The following is a 20,679-nucleotide window of genomic DNA, read 5'->3' on the forward strand; positions in this document are numbered from 1 at the left end:
TTCGATAATGTGGGTTGAATGATTGCACACGATACTTGGAGAAAATTTTCGATTGGAGGATGATAAGAAAAAAAAAACCAAAAAAAAAAAAAAACAAGAAAAAAAAAGAAACAAAAAGAAATAAAAGAAAAAAAAAAAAAAAGATAAAAGAAACTCGAAAGAAAAAACGAAAATTTTGAATTCTCGTCAGACATCATTCGAATACATTTAGGTTTAGGGACTTGTTCTGTAGTTTTTTTTTTTTCTTTTCTTTTTTACCTTTCAATTTGATTTTTCGCTCTTTCTCTCTCATAATGAAATTCGAAAGAAGGAAAAAAAGAAAAAAGGAAAAGAAAATAAACATAAAAAAAGAAAGAAGGAGAGAGAAACAATATGGCCTTGGTTGCAGTATATACAAATGCAATATCATTTTACGATGAACGAGCTAAGAATTCAGCGAGAGTTCGTTCTGGGAATGCTTTGGCCGAAATACCGAAAGAAGAGAGAACCGATTGGAGAAAGAGGAAAAAAAAAGAGGGAGTATATTCGAGAGAGATAGATAGATGGATAGAAGGAGAGAAGAGAGAGAGAGAGAGAGAGAGAAGACGAGTAACTCGAAAGTGAGAGGAGGTCGCATCTCGACGTCCTTGAGGTATCTTCGCGAAGAATATTTCGCCAAACTAACAAGAATGAAAGAGAGAACGCACGTTTATTTCGATACGACTACGACATATCACATCGGTTAGATCATTTTCGTGAAATTAGAGAACTCATTGATTTGAATATTATAAATAATAATGGAATGTCATAAAATTTTCCAACGTTTTCGTATATACCCTTGGACAAAATCAAATAGGATATATATATATATATATATATATATATATATATATATATATTAAATAATGAAAAGAACAAAAAAAAAAATGAAAAGGAAAAAAAGAAATAGAAAAAAAAGAGAGAAAGAAAATTTAGAACGAACATGATAATCATATTAACTTACAAATTTTATATTTGCCATATTAAAATAAAATGGAAACTCAGTCCACGTAAAATTCTAATGAAAGAAAATAACAAATAGAAGCTGTTAACCTATTCACCGGTCATCCTTGATCCGGTCGACATTCCATAGGGGAAATATTTTCTAGTTGAAACGAGGCCTGTTATAAATGATAAAGAAAGTAATAGAACGCGGAAAGCAAAGAAATTGATAATCGTCAAAACATTATCGCATTATAACGAGATCGAGAATACGATGATTGTATCATCGAGAAAGAGAAGACGAGAAAGGTAATTTGCAAAAGGATGAACTTACGTAACCGAGCATGATTCTCTCTCGAGTAAACGTTAAGAAAATCTGCTCACTGACCTTTCGTTAATGTCGTTGGTACCAAGTGGCAATGGAATCTTCAAGATTTCTACAATTTCCTTGTCTCTGTATCGTCGATTAACCAAAGGGAACTATTCCTGAACGAGTTTCTTTTATTTCATTTCTTTCAATTCCAAAGAACGTCTTATATTTATTATCGTCGTAATGATAATTATTTTCAATAATAAAATATTAACAACTGCTATATAATTTGATATTAAATTGTATTATTATTATTATTATTATATATATATATATATATATATATATATAAAATTATGAAAATGATATATGATAAAGATAATAAAGATATAATAATATTATATATACTCAATGAGAGGGAGTTTCATATATGAGAAAAAAATCTCGTTCGAGAAAGCCTGTTTATGAAAGAAAAAAAAAAAAAGAAAAAGAAAAAAAAAAAAGAAAAGAAAAGAAAAAAGAAAAAATCGATCGTTGGCAATAAGTTCGTCCTTGCGAGATTATACCTACGCGAAATTAGCACGCGGACGGATATCAGGGAAAGTGGATAAGGAGCAATGCTCGAGAGAAAGTCCTTTCTTTTTCTTCTTCTTCTTCTACTTCTTCTTCTTCTTCCTCTTCTTCTTCTACTTCTTTTTCTTCTTCTTCTTCCTCTTCCTCTTACACGTACAAAATATCCTCCACTTTTTTTTCTCTTTTCTTTTATTTCTTGTAATCGATCATTCATTAGCTATGATATACATTTCTTCTTCTTCTTCTTCTTCCTCATCAATTTTTTTGTCGTTTCTATTTCTTTTGTCACTTATCGCGCTTATTATTCATTTTGAAATATAATAGAAAAAAGAAAAATGTCTCACTCGTTTACGATTGCGACTCTCATTTTCACTCTTTCTTTCTCTTTCTCTCTCTCTCTCTCTCTCTCTCTCTCTCTCTCTCTCTCTCTCTCTTTGTGTGTTGCAAACTTCGAGAGAGAAATTGTAACTTTCTTAAGATTAGAAAGATGCGCTCATATACCTACACGTTTGAATTCTTTTCTTAGTAAACACTGTAAGAGTTAAGAATAATCCCTGTTACAGTTTGTGTAATAACAACCAGAAATCATTTCTGCGCCCGCTCGACATTTTCATAATCGCTTCCTACTTTCGCAAACAGCTTTGCGACATCTTTACTCTCTTACTCTATGTGGTTTTTTTCTTTTTCCAAACAATTCTAAGTTACATAGAGCCTTAAGACTCTTGTGAAAATAAATATGTCACAGTTCATCAGGATTGAAGAGTCATCAAAATATATTTCAGTTTTTGAACCGAAACAAATAATAATAATAATAATAATAATAATAATAATAATAACAATAATAATAATAATAATAATAATAATAATAATAATAATAAATTGATTCTTATATATGAATTTTCTTTTTTTTTTGTTTAATTAAATTTCATATCTAATCATATAAAATTACTCTCTCTCTCTCTCTCTCTCTCTCTCTCTCTCTCTCTTTCTCTCTCTCTCTCTCTCTCTCTCATATGTACGCATATATACCTATATAATATATAATAATATATTAATGTTATATATTATCATATTAAATATCTATAGAAAAGTGATAATAAAGAACAACATCTTGTATAATAAAATTAGAAGATTACGAACGAATGGACACGATCGATAGAATAAGATTTTCAAGAGATTGAAAATATAAACAAATACACATTACTAGATAGATAGTACATAAGTATGTATATGTATAGGTATATACGATATAAAAGAGAAGGGGGTGTTGTGCTTGGGACGTTCGTCAATGCTAAGGTCATACTCCATACGGTCAATACGGTTGACCGTAACGAAATGTAGATCGTTTCAACAATGTCGATGTTACAAAGTAGGTCAAGTTGATATCCGGTTCTCGAGAAACCGGAATAACCACCAAACATGTTCCTTAAATCGAATCAACCTAAAAGACATTTTAAAAGACGCTTCATCTTATTTCGATCCTATCATTTTTGACAATAATAAAATGTTACCCCAATCATGTACATATATATATATATATATATATGTACATTACGATAAAATATTTCGTTTGAAATCCTTTCTCTTCGACGAAGAGGATGGCGACAACAACAACGATGAAGAACGTTAAAGGTCCTTACGAGATGAGAATTTAAATGAAATAACAAAGGTCGGACTCTCTCGTGTAAAGCTACGACGATCGAGTTTCGATTTTTCTTTTATCATTTATTCGAAGACGTTGTATCTTGAGAGAAAAGATAAAGCTTAAAAGGTGGACCTTTACAAAAAAGAAAAAGACGAAAAAAAGAAAAAGAAAAAATAAATAGCCTTTGAATGACCGGTCCAACGAGCAACAAACAAGAATCAAACTTATTCACCGAGTGAGGGAGGCTAAGAAGGAGGGGGAGACTTTCCACTAAATTCCTTTAACCAACTTTACTCTGACTGCTTTCGTCATCATCCTTTTCGTATCCAATGAAATCGAAAACTCTTTATTTGTATCTGTTTATCTCTATCTCTCTCTCTTTCTCTCTCTCTCTCTCTCTCTCTCTCTCTCTCTCTCTCTCTCTCTTTCTCTCATTCTCTCTCACCCTCTCTGTCAAAGAGGATGATTTATCGTGGCGCCAAAACACGTTACAATTTTTTCTTCTCTCTTTTTTCTTTCTTTGGATATGGATATGGTGCGAAATCATTTTATTTTTAATCCCGAGGTTGGTTATTTATAAATTATCTCTCTTACGTTATATTATATTCTTGTTCTCTTTTTTATCATTTCTTTTTCTTCTTTTTTCTCTTTTTTTTACTCTCAATTTATTTTTCTGTTCTTTATCTTATAAAAATTTGAGATTTATTCTAAATTCCTTTATTTAGAATTCAATTCAAAAGTCATAAAATCCATTATTTAGAAATTAAGTTTCTAACTTTATGATTCAATTAATGAAAAAAATAAATTGTACGAATCAATTGTTCTTAAAGATTTCAATGACAGAAAATCCAACATTTAGAATTATTTCTATTTGTTAGGATTCAATATAAAAAAAAAAAAAATCCATCATCGAAATTCACGTAGTTTCTCGTAAAATCAAATTAATAAAAATATTATATTAAAAATTTGTTTATAATTGGAATGAAAGTTGAATGAAATAGTACATTTGAAGTCAATCAAATTAAATGGATTACAACGTAGAAATGCTATTGAAAAGAATTTCTCTTATAAAGTGCGAAATGAATTTCAAAGAATTATCGTAGATATCTCGCTTCACGAAATGTCCTTAACATTGAACGAGTTCCTGGCGTTCGACCTTGCTTCGAGAGGACGTTTTGCAACTTGGAGATTTCACTCCGATAGGCAGCATTCTCTTTCCCTCCCCTCCTATTCCTATATATATATATATACATATATAAATAAATATATATATATATATATATATATATATATATATATATATATATATATACAAATATCTATCTACCTTACTCTCGCTTTCTTTAGAAACGAAGAAATTGAAAGAACGGACAACAAGGTAGAAATTCATAAGAGAGGAAAAAGGAAAAAGAAAAGAAAAACGAATCATGATCGAAATCTCGAAACAATGTGAAGAATCGATCGAGGTGTGTCAGATCATTCGATCGTTCGATTGTCTCTTTCTATATTATATACATTTTCGAGTCTTAATATCTACTTAAGAAGTCATGCGAGTACGTGTTACCGATTCTCAAATCATCAGGGAGAACACACCCGTAATTCAGAGAAAGCGAAGTTCGTAAAAGCGACGCGCGACGTGTGGAAACGAGCACGTATGTATGTATGCATGTATATATTTATATGTTTATGCATGCATGCATGCATGTATGTATGTATGTATATAGGTATATAGGTATCACGTAGATATCGCATCAAAAGACTTCGTTCTAAAGCTTCGGTACGTTCTTTTCTACCTTTCATCCTTCTTCCTTCGCGACTTTTATCCTGATGCTAACGCAATCCATGCTTATAGTTAGTGCATCTCTCAAATGTCAACCGTCGATACTTTCTAATCTCTGATGTTGTCCGAACAATTCGACATTTTTTCTTTTCTTTTTTTCTTTATATATACATATATATATATTTATTTGAAAGAGAGAAAGGGGGGGGGGGGAGAGGGAGTGAGGTATACTAATATAACATTTATTTTATACAAAACTTATATAACATAATTAAAAAAATAATATAATATTATATTCAATAATTATGATATCGTAATTTTATCGATATATTTTCATTTGCGTATATATTTATTATTTTATACATCAATCATTTCTTTTTATATATTAATCATGTTATATACGAATCATTTAATCATTACCAGGCATTATTAATATTATGTTTTTATTTTTCCAAAATGTTTCAAGGAAATCTATTCGTGTAATTAAAGGGCTATTAATTAAACAAAATTTTTCTAGATATTTTCGATAAAGAAGAAATGAAAAGGGATGTTAGGATGTTAGAGATTTACTTCTGTAAATTGAGAAAAAACGATGTTAGGAGAAAGTCGGAATCGGATTTGTCCTTCGAAAAGAATTGCGCCTGCGCTGGAAACATTTAAATTGCCATCGCGATCGGAATTCCGAACGTTTCGAGCCCGAAATCCGTGTCATATACTTGCCGCCATCTCTAACGTCTCTCTCTCTCTCTCTCTCTTTCTCTCTCTTGTTCTCACTCGGATTTTACTTTCTGTCGCGTACGTGAAATCGTCTTTCCAGCGAAAAGTAAATCGATACTTTCCTTCGTGTTCTTTATTAGTAAGATCGTGACACTTGGAACAAATTTAGATCATTCCATGCGTAGCTTAGACGTCGTCGTTTTATTAGAAAGTATATTGTATTTAACACAAATGACAAGTAACGTTTCGTAAAAGTTTCTTTACCTAAACAATTTCTGATAAATAATTTTATTACCAATCATTCTATTTTTCTCGTCAAAATTTCATTTCAAATCGATTACTATCTATAAAATAGATTAGATAATGTTATCTGTTATATTCACATTGTAACTTTTTAATCGTAATGTAAAAATAATTAATACACAAAAAAATTATTTCGTTTATATCGAATTTATGAATGAAATAATATAAAGCGAGTTTACTCCATTTCGAAACTTTTTAGACTGATAATTACGTTTCTAGTTTTATAATATTTTGGCTTATTATTATTACAATTTGAAAGAAAAAAATTTAGCCTAAAAACTATCCAAAAAGAATAATTGATTTTTCAATATCTCTTTAAGTCGAATCGATGTACTCTCACAATCAGTATAATCGGTATGGCAATAAAGTCACATCTAGAAGGATCTATCTATGGATCTATAAGAGTTGCTTTCGATCTTCCATCCAGTTGAGTTCGACTAAATAAGACGATATATCGCGAAACTCGTTACGATCGATTTCGACGAAACATTTACACTTCTCTAGTTACGACGATATCTGGTATGGAATTTTTCTTTTTTTGTTGTTGTTGTTGTTGATTTGGTTTTTTTATAGATTAAAATATCTTCGATGACTTGACATAAGTCGATCGAGTTTCATTTTTTCAATGAAGTATATATTTTTATACCACACGTTTTACCTTACATATCATCATCCATTGGTGTTGATTTTACAATAGACGCAAAGGAAATATATATATATATATATATATATATATATATATATATATATATATTATTTCTTTCACATCATTATTATATATACATAGATAGCTTTTAATTAAATGTAATGTTACATTTTCAAACAATTTTTATTTATTATGCTCCATTATATATATATATATATATATATATATATATATATATATATATATATATAATACTATTTAAACATCTTATTTTATATTATTTCATCGCAGAATTATTGAGACATTAAAAAAAAAGAAAAGAAGATAAAATTTTACCAAAAATTTAAGAATAAAAATTAAGTGATAAAAAATATTTATTCGTTGAAAATATTGTCCAATTATTATTCTAGAAGATTTTTTTACGAAAAAGGAGATGGCCAGGCCATACAATTTTTTATCCCATACTTGCACCGGGAGTTTCAACTTTAAGTTCTAGTCAATGACCAATCACATTTAGTATTACATTCGTACGAAAAAGGTCCGAGTTGCAGCAGCGGATACGCAATACGTTCGGTCTTGAATGGCAATAGGGTTTTATTAATATAGACGTCGTTCATTGTAACGCATTGTGTGATCCATAACCCACAGGTTATATCTCGAACAAACGGTAAATAATAGAATTTTGTCGTATTGAATCATCGTACGATCGATATTTATTAATACGATATTAGAATTATTCAATAAAAAATATTAATATCATATATTAAATATAAAATACTAAATATTATTTATTATTCAAAAGTAAATATAATTTAGCGTTATTTACCTATAAATATAAAATATTTAAAAGGATATATCATTGATACGGAGAAGAAAAATTGTGCAAGAAATTCGACTCATCGAAGAATCATACGTAGTAAGAAATTCTTTGAAGGGACTACTTTCATAGATCGTGTATCATAGATCATTTATGAACGTTGATTCATCTAAGAGAAATGTATTGAGACAGGATTAAACATTGGACGGACATTGGCTGAAATTCAATTCTTAGAGACTCGAGAGACTTTAATGTCTGTATACGAAAGACTACTGTAATACATATATAGATATATATAAAGAGAAAAGAGATCGATGCCGGTGAAATTGCAAGTAACTACAAAAGATTGATAAGATTAGAGAAATAAGATTAGTGCAACGATATATATATATATATATATATATATATATATATATATATAGCTATGTACATATGTAAAATTAGAAATCCTATATAAATGTATATAGATCTGTATATTTGGATCTGGTGTATGTATATACTTGACAAAAAAAAAATTAAAAAAAAGAAAAATAAAATAAACAAAAGAAAAAAAGAAATAAAATGATGAAAAAGAAAAAGAAATTATTCAGCTATTGTTGACGTATAAAACGAACATCCCTTTTCTCTCAATTGTTGACTCGTTTCTCTATTTGTCTCGTTTCTCTATCTAGTCGTAAATTATGTCACTAGAATTGCATTGTAGTTCAACGACGTGGCAGGAAAAGACATTGTTTCCTCGTCATTCGTTTCGCCTTCCCTCGAGATACCGCCTTCGCCTTTGCCTTAGCAGCCTTGTAGGTAAGTATCTGACTCTGCTCAGCTCGAGTATTCTCGAGTGCTCTCCTTGTCGAGAGAGAAAGTCTGTTTTTACATATATAGGTATATACCTACTGATATCTATGTGTATATATATATATATGCATGTATGTATGTATGTATGTATCTCCGCAGCTTCTTATGTCTACCTACGGAGTATTCGAGATCGTCCATCGAAGTGTTTTGATTTAGTATCAAGTATTTCCTTTATTTCCTAAATTAATAAATTATTCTCTGTATCATATTTATCTATATATATATATATATATTATTTTATTACATTAATATTTATAATAATCATTATGAAATATTCCAGAGTTATATCGTAATAATAAAAAATGTTATTAATGGAAATATTCGAATAAAAAATGAATATCAATTTTTTAAAAATTCATTATTTGACATGTTCTATTTACTACACACACACACACACACACACACACACACACACACACACACACACACATATATATATATATATATATATGTATAACAGATAAATACAGATAAGAAATAATGTATAAAACGAATATCGAAGATTATTTTAGGTTATCCAGAGTTCGGGTCCTAATGGGTCGACATTCTTCTTGCGCAACGAAACGCAAAGACCTTTAACGCGACAGCTATTGCCTTCTATATATTATAGTTGTCGGTAGTTGTGCTCGCAACTATCGGCTAGTTTATAAGGCTCAGGGTTTCACTGGGCCTTGACACCTACAGTGCCATTCGCGAGACATCTCTTCGACATCACGATGAATCGATGAAAAAATATACAAGCTGTTTTACTATCGATCAAATACTCTACCAATTAATTATTCCTACGAAATATCCGTCTAATAATTAGAACTATAATCGTTATATTAGAAATTCGATGATAACAATGTTATATAAGAAGATAATAACTATATAATGATTTTAATTATATTGAATATCCAATATTATATAAAGGAAAAGAAGAAAGTAGGTAATCATTAATATATGCGAAGAATTCTAATCATCCGACTGCTAATAAATCACGATTAGAAATTCATTATCAATAATATTATAAAAAAAGAGAGGAAGAAAAAATAGATTTAACGAATATTAAATATATAATATAAATATTCGATATTGTTGAATATCTTAAAAAGATAATCTAATCCTTTGACATGACAAACTAATTTAAATTAAAAATTAAGTATCAATAATATTAGGTATAGATGGAAAAAAAAATCGTATTAATAAAAGACGAAAATAATAAATAGGGAAAATAATTAATCGTATTAATAAAAAACTTTGTAATATCTTTTAAGTACACACATTCATACAGTATATAATGTTTTTCCTGTATTTTGCAAAGTTTACTAAGTATTAGCCATCATCAATAACGGAAGCTTTGCTTTTCACTCGCGTTTTTTTTCTTTCAAGGCTTTGCGGACATTTCTGGTAACTACTCAACTCTTCTTTTTAACGATTACCAACGACGACCATCGTACCATCAACTTTTCTCGCATATTTACATTAGCTAATTCTCATGTTGTTGCTTATTGTGAAAGCGTTTAATATGCTAAAGTCTACTTAGAATTGTATCAACAAAAAAAAAAAAAAAAAGAAAAAAAGTAGTAAATACGTCCAATTGCATTGTTATATTTACGCGGTCCTTAAAAGTAAATTTTACAACGTAATGTAAGTTCATTGACAGTGAAATTCTTTTTTTTTTCTTTTTTTTTTTTTTTTTTTTTTACAACGAAACGTATAAGTAATATAACGTATAAATTAATAATGAATTCTATTATTTTCTAATGAAATCGTTGATAATGAATTCTATTTTACAATACAATGCATGAGTAATTTTACAATAGATTCAGTAATGAATTTTTTTTTCCACTATATAACATATATTCACAAACAATTAGTCATATTTTACGATTTAACATGCATTCATGAAAAAAAAAAAAAAAAAAAAAAAAAAAAAAAAAAAAAAAAAGAAAATTAATTAAATTTTACAACGAACATTATCCATAATTAAATTCATTGTAGTACACCAATCAAATATACTCTATATTATGCTTATACATTAACGATGTAATAAACAATGTAGTATGTTATACAGACGTATATATACAACATAAAACACTGTTTATATATAAAGTATATAATATATTAGATATAGATATAGAATATATAATAACACAAATAATAATAATAATAATAATAATAATAATAATAATAATAACAATAATAACAATAAACGTTTCAAAACGAATATAAGAACGATGCTAACTGTGATAGATAGTAGGGAGTTTAGAAGCATAAAGGATCTCTCCTTTTCTCTCGTGTACATCGAAGTCGAGTTCGAGCTACGTGGTGTCCAGTTTTCATTGCACTGGTGGGGTGTATCCAGGTGGCCGTGGTGGGTGTCGTATAAGTAGAGGTCTGCCTTTGCCGCCGTTCTCATACCCTCACCACCACGTTCTCCGACTACCTCTTACTTTTACTCCGAGACTGAACGTATCTTTCTTTCTTTCTTTCTTTCTTTTTTTATTATTATTATTATTACTATTATTATTATTATTATTATTATTATTATTATCATCATCACTATTACATTTCCCTTCCCCTTTCTCACTCTTTTTTCACTTTTCTCCCTCCTCTCTCCTTTCCCTCTATCTATCTTTCTCTCTTTCTCTCTCTCTCTCTCTCTCTCTCTCTCTCTCTCTTTCTCTCTCTCTATCTATCTCGAGTATATGTGTGTGTGTTTGTTTATTTGTGTATGTTGTGTGTGTGTGTGTGCGTGTATGTGCGCGCGTGTATGATCCAAGATCTCCACGAGAAAATCATTCGTTTTCTTTCGCGAACCGTACGTCGAAGTCGCGCGTACTCAACGACAGAGACGAAACAAAGAGGAAAACAAATCAAATATCTCGCTAATGATCTCGATCGAGAGATAACAGCGATGATCGCGTGTGTTGTACGGTGACGAAGACGCCAAAAAAAAAAAAAAAAAATAGAAAAGAAAGAAAAGAAAAAGGAAAGAAAACGGGATATATACGAAGGAGTGTTTTCAAAAGACCTCATTCACTTAAAAAATAAAATATATATGTATATATACATGTATATACATATATATATATATATATATATACACACATACATACATATGTTGGAAGAATATAATTAAAAAAAATTAAATAGCATTTATCTAAAAAAAAAAAAAAAGAAAAAGAAAAAGAAAAAAAAAATAACGAAACAAATTGTTAAGAGATTTGTGAGAAAGAAAAGGAAGAAGAAAGTAAAAGGAGAAAGAAGAAAGTGTGCTGTGCAGACATGTGGCTGATAAACGTTCTTTTGTGAGTACGACGATGATTCGGTGCCTTCGGATATGAAATTTTCTCATTTTAATTTTGTTTGTTTTCTTTTTTCTTTTTTTTTTTTTTTTTTTACTTTTTCTCTTTTTTATATTTTAATCCTCACTCCTTCTCATTTTTCATCTCGAGTGTATCTTTACCTGTATATATATATATATATATATATATATATATATATATATGCGTATGTTCCTGTGTGTGAGTGACGAAAATTTAAAAAAAAATATATGTTTACTTCACTTTCGGACAAGTTTTACAAAGTGAAAGGTTGATTAGGTATTCACGTTTCGAGAGGAAAATAATCGAACGTTTGGTCGATCGTATCGAATCGAAACGGAGAACGTCGTTTCTGTCCTAAATTATTATGGCGTCTCGATTGATAGATCTTAAGTAAGAAATAAGAGAAATTAGAATGTAAAGTAATTGATTGATTTATGTGGAAACTTAAATCAATTTCATTTTATGAGAAAATAAAGTTTAGAAAATGATTTCAAAAGATCATTCGTCCAATTGGAATTGATTTTTTTCGTTGTGATTAAAACGACCATATGTACGAGCAAAATGATGAAAGAAAATAAAAAAATAAAAGTAAAGAAGAAAATAAATTCGATAATTATAAAATTAAAAAAAAAACAAATATATATATATATATATATATACATATATTTTCAATTTAAAAATATTTTCATATAAATTGAGATCAATTCGATGATCGAAACGACCATATGTACCGAGACAGTACTGAAAAGAAAGTTGTTGGTAACACAGACAGATCGTACTGGTAAAATATTATCTTACGTCTGAAAAGAAAATTAACTAATAAAATAAATAAAATATATCTTATTTTTACAAGATATTCATTACATAGTCATTTAATCTCAGTAATATATTTTTTATTATCACAACAATGAGACTCACACATATGAATTCACAAACACATATATATGTATATATATCACGCACACGCATGATAATACATAGACAATTACTTACCTAAGTCTTATCGAAGACTCACTTCAATGTGGTAATATTATAACTTACGTAAGTTAACGGTTTCGTGTCACTGGAAATATTCATGTGAAGAGAGTATACTCTCGTGTACATAGATAGTTATATGTATGTTTATAATAGAAGCTACAGCTTTCTCCCATACGATTTCACAGTTTATATATATATATATATTTCTATATAAGTTATATATATATATATATATATTTATTTTGAAATATCCATAGTAAATTAGAATCTAATAATAATATAATACGTTACAATAATTTGTAATAATTCGATTTAAATGTTATTATTTATTTCCCTTCGTATTATAATAATTCATAATCATTCTAACATCATGATAGAGAAAAAGCATATGGTATAATAATAAAACTAGTATTTCCACCTGCTATATATATATATATATATATATATATATATATATATATGCGTTCTAAAACGCGTAGGTACACGAGCTCTTTGCGAACCGGAAGAATCGGCCAGACGGAACGACTGAATCGGACAACAGCGAGCGGTTTAACGAGTGTCGCAAACACTTTTCGTCATGTTTCTAACACATAGATACATACACATAGATATATATATATATATATACAAATAATTATAAACGTTTACAAACGTACTTTTAGCAAGTCATTTTTCATATTAGATAGATTCTAGTAGATTATTAGAAGATTGATTGACTTAGTAAATGAATAAGACATATATACAGATTTTCTTTTTCTGTTCCGTTAATTCTTTTTTCTTTTTGTTTGTTTGTTCCTTCTTTCTTTTTTTTATTTATTTTTTTTTTTACGGACCTTGCCGAAAAGTTGAAAGACACAAGGGCTAATTTAGCGAGTTGCTATCCTTCGTCGAACGATAGCGAACAAAGAAATCGATCGTAACCGATCGACCTTGTAAATGCAATATCGATTGGCAAAAGATACTTGATCCTCAATCATTTTTATCTATCATTTGATTTGTCAGAATTCTATTTACACACACACATTTCACACATTTACACACACTATTTACACACGTTTCATATATATATATATATATATATATATATATATATATATGTATGAAATGATTAACTATATGTATGTATATCTATATTTATTAATTTATTACGTTAATAGTATACTCTAATATATATTAAAAGAGTTATTATAATACTATTGATATAATACTATTAAAATAGTATAGAAATAACTAGTATATTAATACCATTTATTACAGCATCTATTGCACTATATATAGATATATATATATATATATATATATATATACTTTTATATACACCTATATATATATAGATTGTTCCAAATGATCCAAATTAAATTCACAAAAGTCATTCATCCGAAAGACCTTGAGATTAAATTGAGGACGAGGACGAATTTACGAAAGACCTTCGCTTTCTACTCCAATTACAGGAATTCTCTTCCAATCTCCTTTAATTAATTTCGTTTTACGATGGAACCAAAATTATGAACAATTCGCATCATATCTTTCAACAAGATAGAAGAGAAAGAGAGAGAGAGAGAGAGAGAGAGAGAAAGAGAGAGAGAGATAGAGATAAATCAATAAAAAATAAAAAAGATTACAATGAAATAAAATAAGACATTTAAAAAAAATAAAAAAAAAGAAAGAATAGAAGACACGGTTGAATTCGTAAAGAAGAAATTCTCTTAGAGAGAACGTGGCCTTTCTGATGCAGCCTGTGGCAAAAGCTGAACTAAACTTTCACTATGTGTCGTGTCGATCACTATACCGTCATTCTCAGTACATTAACTACGAGCATTCCGTTTTGCATCCGGTCTCTCTCTCTCTCTCTCTCTCTCTTTCTCTCTCCCTTCCTCTTTCCTAATATATATTTAATATTATCGATCTATTTATCTATCTATCTATGTATATATATATATATATATATGTATTCTTAATCACAGTCTTAATTATAGTAATATATTTATATAATAATTATAGTAATTTTTCATAGAATATGCTGCATTATTGCACACGGTCAAGCATCGAAGACGTCCGGAAGCAAACAAGGAGATACAAAAACATTGGTACCAATCGAAGGTAATAAAAATATTGAAACAAAAAAAAAATGTCGGAATTCGTAAGAGTTAGTAAGAGCAAAATTAAAAAAAAAAAAAAAAAAAGAAAAAAAATAAAAAAGAGAAGGAGAGAGCAAAAGTAAAAGAGAGAGAGAGAGAGAGAGAGAGAGAGAGAGAAAGAGAGAGAGAAAAAAAAGAATGTTCATATTTCAGAGTTCATAACGTCACATAAAATACCAGACGACTTGGTAAGGCCTATTGACGATGAAGAAAGTATCGAGGAGAAGAAGACGTTTTCAAAAGATACGAAAAATTTGAAAAAAGTTAATTTGAAATTGGAATATTCGGATAGCAAAGGGATTGAGACATTAGATCCTACTAATGACGATGGATTGGATAAATTAGAAACGAAGAGGCAAGCTCGTGTCGAACTTGAAAATTTTAGTAATACTGGCGTTTTAGAAGAAGATGGTATCAAGAAAGTTGATTCACATCGAACGACTGTCAATCGTCAAAAGGATTCGATTCTTCCAGGAGTTTATGTCAGGTAAATTTAATTTAATCTTTAAAAATTATTCGAATATAAATTTATTAGGTTTGATATTAAAGGATTAAACGAATTATGTTTCAGTAACGAATACCCAACCACAATGATGCCAATTTTGACAACGTCACGAGAAACTCGTTCGTTCGATTTCGTCCCTGTTAATATTATTCGTCAGGATGGCAAGGATGCTTATGCTTCCTTCTCCGATAGACATTTCGATGATTTGAGTGACGTCAGTCTGGTACCAGCTGGTACAAATTCCCGTATTCAGGTAAATATTGTAATAGATGAAAAAAAACAATTTATTTTCAATTTATACCTATTCAAATATATAAATTAATGTTAACATTTGATAACGTATATTTCAATCATTCGATCATTCTCTCTCTCTCTCTCTCTCTCTCTCTCTCTTTCTCTCTCTCTCTCTCTATCTCTCTCTTTCTCTTTCTTTCTTTCTCTTGCTCTCTCTTTTTCTATCTCTCTTTGGTATAGGTGAAGAAAGGACCTAATGGAAAGGATTACGAATACGAGTATGTGTATTATTATTACGACGAGGAGGATGAAAATAAAGCTGGTACGTCCGGTACAGAAGTGACGAACAATTACGACGTAAATTCTAGAACAACGTCATCCCCAAGGAGAGTCGGTCAAAGCGGCAACAACAGAAGCAAATACAGCGCGGTTGATAGAAGCAGCAGCACGGTTGAACCAGCTACCAATGAGGTCATCCCAAATAGAAATGGGAACAGGGGAAGGCAACTCGTTGAAACGGACGATGTCTCTGAGGAAAGATTACCAGCTAATACCAGATTTCCACCGAGGTAAATTGAATCAATTTTTGTAAGAAAAGTTACGAGCTCGAAATTTTTTGAAAAGGGGTCATTGACTTTTTTTATCACTTAGAAACTTTTGACCCACTCGACATTTTAACTGATTGATTTATTATTTAATTTGATAAATTGCAAATGATCAATATGAAAAATCTAATGATTTGAGGATAATTAGTAGATGGGTCTCTATGTGTTCGTAGATCACGATCGAATCACAATACAGGCACAACGGAAGCAACTAGATCACGTGGAAATCGTCCAAGACCTGGTTTAGATCTCGTTGATTCTAGTAGTTTTCGAACTCATCAGGAAGGACCAGAATTTCCTCAGGTTTTGCCTAAAGGACCGGTAAGATTTCTCGGTGTGACACCTAACGAAGATACAGGTACAGAAGAGAAAACGGTGACTACAAGAGGACGTGGAAGACATAGGATTCAAGAACCTCTAGATATCGAAGATGTCTCTGAGAATCCACCGCCTGTTACACCTTTATCCAGAAGACGTCCTGTTACTACCATTCCTGAGGTATAACTGACGATACAATTTATAAACAATGATAATGAGAATTTTAATAATAATAAAAAAAAAAAAAAAAAAAAAAAAGAAAAAGAATTAAAACATACGAATTGACTTTCGGCAAGTAAAATTTCAATCTTTATCATAAAAAAAGAAATAAATACTTCTATTTGATTTTTTTCTCAGGCTGAATTAGAATTGAACAAAGATCAATCCTCTAAAGTGTCCAGCGAGGAGGAAGAAGCGGACGAAGAAAGTGTCCCATCCCTTGAAATTTCCAAAGAGAAAACGTCGATTGAAGAAAAAGAAGGATCCGAGGAAACGGATTTATCTTCACCGGCATACACCAGTACAAATGCGATTACTACCGAAACTGCTATGACAACCGAGTATCCTTCAGCAATGGACAAAGTAGCTCTGGATCTTTATGCATTTTTACAAGGTCAAACCAACTTAGTAGATATGCCTGGAAATGAAACGAACGAATCGGTTGATTCCACGACTTCGATCATTTCTGAAGACGATGGCTCAACAGATTTATTACCTACAACGACTGACTTTTCTGGGACAACAGCAGGTTCGACCGATCCTACGATTGGTACTACATCTATAAGTACAACAAGTACGACTACGACAACGACAACAACGACGACGACGACGACGAGTACTACAACACCTACTACAACAACGACTACCACCGAACCTACCACGACAACTACGACGACAGAAGCTCCTACTACCACTGTATCAAGTCCAATTGGCAGAGGCAAATTCCGTCGTCCTGGAGTATCAGGTGGTGGAGTTGGAAATAGAAATAGGTCGGTAAAAATTTACTCGATCATTTATTAATATCAACTTCATTGACGTTTCTTTTTAATATTTAGATTTAAGTCGAGTAATGGTAATCCAACGAGTACGACGGAAGCATCGTCGGTAGAGCCAACACAGAGAACACGAAATCGTTTCGGAGGATCATCAAACGGTGGTGGATTTAAAAGACCAAGACCTGGTCAAAAGACGTCACAACAACAGCCGGTCGAGGAGGACGCTGTTCAGAAGGAATCAGTAGGTTCTGTGGCAGCTGAGAAGCCTAGTGGTTCGTCACGTGGAAGATTCCGTAGTACGGTTGGTTCTCGAAGTGTCTCGACGACGTCATCACCTACCACTGGCACCAGTAGTGCCAGTAATAATGGCGCTTCTTCAGCCGGACCATCAGGAATTTCACGTCCTTCTTTCAACAAACTGAACATCAATCGAAAACGTGGAAGACCTACCACAGCCCCATCAACCACCAGTCAATCCAGTGAAGACAGTCAAGAAGAAAGTGGACAAAGTCCAACAGCAGAAAGTGCAACTGTCAGTACAGTGTCATTGTCGCCATTAAAACCTGCTGTACGTTCAAGACTACCAGGATCTGGAAGTGTCGGAGGACCAGGTAGATTACCTATAGTTAGACCACCGGCTGGAAGATTGAATTTAAGACAGAAACCAGGCCAAGCTACTACTCTAGGTACATCTACGACTAGTGCACCAGAGGAAGTAGCCGAAGGATCTGTCGAAGAGCCAGCTGGAGAAGGGACTGAGGAAGAAACACATGAGGTTAGTTGATAATTAGATTTAATTTTCGAGTATATTGATGAATTTCATCGTCGAAATAGTCTCTTTGTTTTACTTCTCGAGATTACTTGATATTCTCGAAAGAAACACGAGATATTGGACAAAGATTAAATATAAGAATATATAAGACGATGATGTCATTATCCAACACAAAGTTCTGTCTCTCTCTCTCTCTCTCTCTCTCTCTCTCTCTCTCTCTCTCTCTCTCTCTCTCTCTCTCGAGTCGACTTTCACTGGATGGCCTTTCGAAATGTCATCGACGAAGAGACTCTCGAACACTTTTAATCTTTCGACCTTCTTAAACGTCGCCAGTCACGAAAGAGAATTAACTATTTCTTAGAAGAGAGAGAGAAAGAGAGAGAAATAAATATGAGATAAACTTCACATTCTAAGAACGAATTATTGTCGTCACGTAGGCGCCTGCTGAGACGAATCCTCCGTTGGCATTAAAACCAACGACGGTCAATCCATTAAACAAACTCAGAAACAGAAATCGACTTCAGATACATCCAAAAGCAACGACTAAGGGGCCATCGCCGGTTGCAGCTTCGAGACGTTCACCTTTATTACCGCGTAGAAAACCAACCGTAACGGAGGCACCACCAGTTATTCAACAGACAAACAGTCAAGAAGAAACTTCTGAAGAGGAGACTGGATCGGCTGGTGCGGTCTCTGCCGATAACGAACAAGCGACAGAATCTTCGAGTTCGGCTGAGTCCAGCACGGCTGCCAGTACAAAACACGAAGAAACTAGAGGTTTCGGTGGTTTGCTTGCATCGAGACGTAGGATAGCACCAAGACGTCCAGGTCAAATAGTCTCTCGAGAGTAGATAACCCAGACAATCGATGATAACGATAAAGATGATGATGATGATGATAATAATGATGATGATGATAACAATAGCAACGACGATATATCTAATATCGCGTTGTTAACGAGACGACGATCCAAGTAGCGAGAAATAAGATCGATAAAAATCATCGATTAAATCTAAATCATTACATACATATATGTAGTATCGATATGTATTATATATTAATTATCCTGTAATAATCATCGAGCTCTTGCTTTCGGTCCAAGGATATTAATTGTCTTTTTTTTTTTTTTTATCTTTTCTTTTTGTTTTTTCTTCAATTAATTATTTAGATCGATCGCTACTTGGACGGAAACACCAAGATGGTAGCTACATTGTTATTTCTCCTTTTTTTTTCTTTTTTCTTTTTTTTTTTTTTTTCTTTTTCTTTCGAACCTTTACGAAACCCCTCTAACTTAAGTTTCGTAACAAGTCATTTAAATTAATATAATCGATGTTATCGACGAGCGACGAGGTTAAGCCATTTTATAATTTATCTGATTATATATAGTTGAGAGATGAAAATCATTCCTAAGATAAACGTTTCATTCGTTTCCTATCGTGCAATTCGTTTAATGCAATAACTCTAACCATCTTCTCGTTTCTTTTTTTTTTTTCTTTTTTTTTTTTTTTTTTCTAAAAAGGTAGGATAGAGCATCCAGTAACCTTTATAGGTTCTTAGACATTCGCTGCACCTTTTTGTTCAACTCGATAGAGGAATTCAATCGATCGTGGGCGCCTATTTGTAAAACTATTTATCCATTCCCTACTGTCGTATCTTCAACGTGTGCAGACACAAACACGTACATGCATACACACATACATACACACACACACACATATACAGACACGTGTTAAACACAAAGATAGAAATATATCGTGCTTATTTGAATATCAAAGTTAAGAGGTCAAACTACATGTAACACAGCAAAGATGACCTTTATAACTTCGTTGTTTTTTTTTTTTTTTTTTTTTTTTTTTTATATATACATATTACTTATAAATCATTTCTTTTTTTGTTCCTTTTTCATTTGAAATGACCTCATCGTTATGTATAATCAACATCACGAATTAAAAAAAAACGTGTCGCATATATAACGTACACATATACACGAATAAAGACACGCACATAATATACATTCGTAAGATATCAACGATAAAGGCGAGCTCTTTACTATTCCATCCGACGCGTATTATTAATACGTATAATATTTTGATAATCTACGCTCGTGTGGTCATGCTGTAATTCGCGCTATAAATGATTAACGAAAGCGTGTAACATTAACACGCATAGTAAATGAAAAAAAAAAAAAAGAAAAAAAAAACAAAAAAGAAAATTACGTGC

At 31.1% G+C, this 20,679-nt stretch overlaps 1 protein-coding gene across 3 annotated transcripts; it reads left to right on the forward strand.

The window, feature by feature from the left end:
• The first annotated feature begins 11,229 nt into the window (after positions 1-11,229).
• Positions 11,230-19,965, forward strand: LOC124954680 (mucin-5AC-like). 3 transcript variants are annotated; one of them, XM_047507945.1, is made up of 10 exons: positions 11,230-11,896; positions 14,907-14,992; positions 15,184-15,517; positions 15,602-15,788; positions 16,010-16,338; positions 16,548-16,872; positions 17,050-17,305; positions 17,438-17,681; positions 17,748-18,462; positions 18,897-19,965. In XM_047507945.1, exons 1-10 carry the CDS (start codon positions 11,874-11,876, stop codon positions 19,308-19,310), a joined length of 2,913 nt encoding a protein of 970 aa, XP_047363901.1. In that variant the 5' UTR covers positions 11,230-11,873; the 3' UTR covers positions 19,311-19,965. The 3 variants fall into 3 exon arrangements, with proteins under 3 accessions (XP_047363901.1, XP_047363900.1, XP_047363899.1); XM_047507944.1 differs by having other exon boundaries at positions 16,010-16,047; positions 16,138-16,338; positions 17,050-17,681; XM_047507943.1 differs by having other exon boundaries at positions 17,050-17,681.
• Positions 19,966-20,679: the final 714 nt, after the last annotated feature.

The sequence above is a fragment of the Vespa velutina genome, chromosome 16, assembly GCF_912470025.1.
Source record: "Vespa velutina chromosome 16, iVesVel2.1, whole genome shotgun sequence".
NCBI lineage: Eukaryota > Metazoa > Arthropoda > Insecta > Hymenoptera > Vespidae > Vespa > Vespa velutina.